The 4,667-nt window shown below is 70.3% G+C and overlaps 1 protein-coding gene across 1 annotated transcript in view; it reads right to left on the bottom strand.

Moving 5' to 3' along the window:
* Positions 1 to 4,667, bottom strand: part of PIEZO1 (piezo type mechanosensitive ion channel component 1 (Er blood group)) — a gene marked incomplete in the record, with an annotated part of 26,588 nt that overhangs the window by 5,732 nt on the left and 16,189 nt on the right. Inside the window, 16 exon segments of the mRNA XM_027773440.1 lie at positions 28 to 157; positions 423 to 690; positions 780 to 975; positions 977 to 1,141; positions 1,209 to 1,415; positions 1,641 to 1,747; positions 1,865 to 2,037; positions 2,110 to 2,166; positions 2,232 to 2,316; positions 2,696 to 2,808; positions 3,208 to 3,279; positions 3,616 to 3,719; positions 3,788 to 3,877; positions 4,259 to 4,430; positions 4,512 to 4,608; positions 4,655 to 4,658. Of these exon segments, the coding sequence (XP_027629241.1) occupies positions 28 to 157; positions 423 to 690; positions 780 to 975; positions 977 to 1,141; positions 1,209 to 1,415; positions 1,641 to 1,747; positions 1,865 to 2,037; positions 2,110 to 2,166; positions 2,232 to 2,316; positions 2,696 to 2,808; positions 3,208 to 3,279; positions 3,616 to 3,719; positions 3,788 to 3,877; positions 4,259 to 4,430; positions 4,512 to 4,608; positions 4,655 to 4,658 (2,040 nt within the window).

Below are 4,667 nucleotides of genomic sequence, written 5' to 3'. Positions count from 1 at the left end.
CATCCCCACCGGACCCAGGTCACTCACAGGGACAGGCAGAAGCTCTGCCGCCACAGCCCCGCAGCACGCACGCTCTCTCGGGGGCGGCGTGGCCTCTTCTGTCTCCCCGCCACCGCCACAGCCTCCTCCTCCTCCTCCCCGGCCCCGTCCTCAGCTCCTGTGGGAAGACCCTCTGCTCGCAGCCTGTGGGGGCCCAGGCCCGTGGAGCCCCCTCCTGACAGACAAACAGACTCAGCTGTGCTGCCGGTGAGACCGCAGCACCAGGCCGGCACGGTTGGGCTCTGCGGCCACACCACAGCCACCATAAGAGGCCAAGTGCCGTCCTGGGCTTGGGTGTCCCCACAGGGCCTGCATGGCCCATCTCGGGGCTGTCCTGCCTCCCCCACCTCTCTGGAAACAGGGCTGAGTCAGGGCCGCGGTACCCCTGACTGCAGGTCCTGGGGGTTCAGGGCCGCCCATCCTCCTCCTGAAACGCAGGCTGGTGGGCCGCATGTCGCAGGGCTCGGTCTCCTCTGGGAGCTCCAGGGTCCTGTCCCTGGGTCCGACGCTCACTTCCAGCTGGACGTGGTCATTGGTGGCACCCGCAGCTGTCCCTGGCTCCCCTGGGGGCCCCTCCTCGGCCTCCAGCTCCTTCCTTCCGCCAGGCTCCTTGGAGAGCGGGTCCTCCTCGTGGTCCCAGAGGCCGTAGCACTGGGGCCAGAGGGGCACGGGTGGTGAGTGTGGCCCAGGCAGCCCGCTCGCCTTGGGGCCCTGCCCGCCGAGGCCGCGCCTGCACTCACCAGCAGCTGGGAGCGGTGGAAGAAGAGGGCCATGAGCTGCAGCAGGTCGTACCTGACGCCGCCCTCAGTCTTCTCCAGGCCCAGGATGCGCGGCGGGAAGTAGGGCTTGTTCTCGTAGCGCCGTAGCACGGCCTGGCGGTTCCAGGGGAAGAAGCCGAACTGGAACAGGTACTTGGTGACCACCAGGACCTGCGGGCAGGAGGCTCAGCACGGGCCGGCGGCCCCGCCCCCCCCACCCGCCCCGCCCGCGCCCGCTTGGGTGGGCGGCCCCGCCCCAAACCACCCCCCGCAGCAGCCGCAGGGCCCGGCCCTGGCCCTCAGCGAACCGCGCGGCCTCCTCCAGCTCCGGGATACGCAGGCGCCTGCCACGGACCGGAGTGAGGCCGGGGCTCCAGCGAGGACCGCCCGCCCCACCGGACCGGCCCGCACCTGTGGAGGAGCAGCTCGCTGGCCGTGCGCGTCCGGGTGCGAGCGCTGACTGGAAGCTCCCGGGAGCTGCGCAGGGAGGGCTCTCCCTCGGGGTCCCCAGGGTCGGTGGCGATCTCCTCGCTGCTGCTGCGGGTGTTGTAGCCAGTGCTCAGGGGGCTGCTGGTGTCCTCGGTCAGGCTGCTCAGCGGCTCCTCGGCCCCCAGCCCGCTGTGGGAGGGAGGTCGGGCAGGTGGCCTCTGTAGCCAGAGCCGGGCCTGGGCCGAGGGTGAGCACTGGAGGCCCCCCGGCACAGGGCGTGGCTCCGCGTGTCTAGCAGTGCCAGTCCTCTAGTGGCAGCTGCTCAGGGCTTAGGGGTCAGCCCATGCTTTGGGGCCTGTGGGAAGTTGAGATGGGGGTCCTGGCTCAGCCCCAGCCCCTGGGCCCTGCACCGACCTCGACACTGTGCTTGGTGCGTCGCGGGCCTCCGAGGTGCCTGCCTGTGTGTCCCCAGCTTCACTCGCGTACAGCTGGTCCAGCACGCCCCGGTCCACCTCTCCACCCTGCAGGGCATGGGGAGGAGGCTCAGGGTCGACTGGGTGTGTCAGGGCCGCTCTCAGGATGCAGTACAGGGTGGTGTGACTCTGTGACACAGCTGGGCTCAGGGTCGGGGTGCTCACCTGCAGGAGCTGCTGTGTGAGCAGGTAGCGCTCTGCACGCAGCACGTCGCTCATGGTGCCGTGGTGCCTGGTGAAGGCCTGCAGCCAGCGCGTGAGCCCGTCCACCAGGGCCTGCCCCAGCACCCACAGGAACTGCGCCATGCTCAGCACCCGCTGCACCACGTGGCTGCGGCCTGCAGGGAGGGGATGTGCTGGGCTGCTGGCCAGAGGAGCCCACCTCCACCCAGCCCTGTGGGCCCACGCACCTGCCGGCTCGTCCCCAGGGCCCTCTGCTGGCTCCACCTCCTGGCTCGGGCCACCTCCTGGGCACAAGGTCTGGTCAGCCCTTGCTGCCCAGCAGCCCCCCAGCCCCTGGCTCCCGACTCACCCACAGGCAGCTGCTCCGCCTGCCGCCCCCGCTCCTGCCGCCGCAGCACCGTCTGGGCACTGGTCACCCATGCTTGGTAGGCCATCTGCCGACCAGGGCCGCTGGGTGAGGAGCCAGCCCCCAAGGGAGCCCCCAAGGCCCATCTGTCCAGCTGGCCTTCCCTAGCCCTCTCCTGAAGGGGCCCTAGGGCTGGGGTGGGAGGGCGTGGTGCATGCAGCCCACCCACGGGTACCATCGCTCAGGGACCAGACAGGCTGCACACGCAACCTGTGCACACGCATGTCCTGGCTCCGGCACACATGCGCCCTACAGCCAACTGAGCCTCCCTCAGGCCAGACTGCTGCGGCCGCCAGGGCAGGTGCTCAGAGGCAGCCCAGGGCCCGTGGGCACATCCACCTGGGTGGACTGCCCAGAGGCACTGCCCTGGCTTAGGACAGAAGAGGGTGGGGGGACCCCGCACCCACCTGAAAGGCACTCTGTCCCGACGGCCTGGGGTCCTCGGGCAGGGCCTCCTCCTCCTCCTCCTCGTCCTCCTCGCTGTCAGACTCGAACAGGAAGTAGTCCCCGGAATGGATGACTGTGGGAGGGCGGCCTGAGGGTGAACTCCCAGGGCAGAACCACCCCCCAGCTGGGGGCCAGCAGCAGGCCGGTCATCCGCCCTGCCTGGCACCCTTGGCACCCACACCGTGTACCACCCTCCTGGGAGCGACAGGCACACACAGGACAGGCCAGCAAGGGGAGACGAGACCAGACGACCACAGAACAGTGAGGAGCCGGGCCAGCAGAGGTGACTGCAGGTCGGAAGGGACTCAGCACAGGCCCAAAGCTGGGACGGCGAGGGGCCACACAGCCAGCTCCAGGGCTCCAGGGCTCCAGGGCTGGCTGCTCAAGTCAGTGAGGCACCCCACAGGCCAGGACCGGGGGCCAGCAGGAAGGGGGTGCAGCAGAGAATGAGGCAGACAGGTGGGCGTGGTACCTGTGGCGTGGTCTAGCCAGGGCCGCCACCACTGCCTCCGTGGCGGGGAGGAGCCCCCTGGACTGCCAGGCCCTGTGGAGGGGCAGGGTGAGCATGAGGTGGTACAGAGGGCCAGGGAGGCTGAGAGCCACCCGCCTGGGGGACAAGGACAGCCAAGGGCAGAGATGGGCGGACAGACACAGCCCCGCAGTGACGGGTGCCCGCAGGGGCTGCGCGGCTCAGAGCTCGGAGTCCACGTGTGCAGACGGACAACCGGGGCCGCCACAGGCCTGCCGGGACGGGAGACCACACGGCACAGGACAGGGGCTGGGCGCCCCATAGGATGTCACATGGCAGAGGCAGGCAGGCTCCAGACGTACAAACAGCCCTGGACAGCCAGGGCCTCATAGGCACCAGACCACCCCTCACCTGGCTCCTGGCCGGGCTCCTCTGGGCCCAGTGGGTCCTGGGGGCGGCCACGGCCCGGCCCGCCCTGCCTGTGCTTCTGCTGCTTGGTGCGGATTCGCTCCATCCTGCGGACGGGAGGGCTGAGTGCCAGGCGGCCGACAGGGCCCAGTGTCCCTGCCCGGAGGGCACCTACTGTCTCTTCAGCTGGGCCAGGGACTTCTCCTCGGCCTTGCGGCGGGAGTCGATGCGCTTCAGGCTGGCTGCGTTGTAGAGGGCGAAGCCCCTGTGGGGTGGGGGCACAGGGCCTCACTGGGGGTGGCTGCGCGGCCCGGGCCCAGGCCCAGGAGCCCACCCCAGCCCGCCATGCTCATCCAGCTGCCCAGCTCCCGCCCGGCACACGGACGTGGAGACACCTGCCCACCTGCCTCCCATGGGAAGGAGAGCACACTGGACAGAAGGGGCGTGGGGCGGGGTGCTGCCCAGGCCGCTGCAGCTGCTCGAGGCCAGCACTGGGCCGGCAGGGGAAGGCCCCTCCACCGCGAGTGCGACCGCACCAGGACCTTGCTCCCTCGGAGCAGCGGCTGCTTTCCACCCGGCCAGCTCTCGGGCGCTACTGGCCCCACTAGGAGAGGCCAGCGGGCTGCCTGCCTTGGGTGAGGCTGACCTGGAGGCCTGCAGGGCCGTGGCCTGGAGGTCCGCCCTGACGTGCAGGAAGTAGTGGCTGAGGAAGACGCGGCGCTGCAGCAGCAGGAACGAGAAGCAGATGCTGTCCCAGAGGACGCCGGCCTCCTCCACGGGCAGCAGGCAGTCCAAGTCCCGACCCGTGGTGGCCTGGGCTGCAGGCGGGGTTGGGCTCAGGCTCTGGTTCAGCACCGGGCCCCGGGCCCACCTCTGCCCCTGCTGCCCTGCCCACTCACGGTCGTAGTAGCCCTTGACCGTGCACACGAGGCTGAAGAGCTGGATGACCCAGCAGAAGCTGCTCTGCATCTGCTCCACGAACACGCAGGACAGGAGCTAGGGGCCAGCCGAGGCTGTCAGGGAGGGTTGGAGGGGCAGGGGCGGGGCTGTGGGGC

This window comes from Tupaia chinensis, unplaced genomic scaffold (genome assembly GCF_000334495.1).
Source record: "Tupaia chinensis unplaced genomic scaffold, TupChi_1.0 Scaffold000355_1, whole genome shotgun sequence".
In the NCBI taxonomy this organism is placed as follows: Eukaryota; Metazoa; Chordata; class Mammalia; order Scandentia; family Tupaiidae; genus Tupaia; species Tupaia belangeri.
The sequence above is the reverse complement of the archived record's forward strand: the minus strand, read 5'-3'. Positions and strand labels throughout refer to the sequence as shown.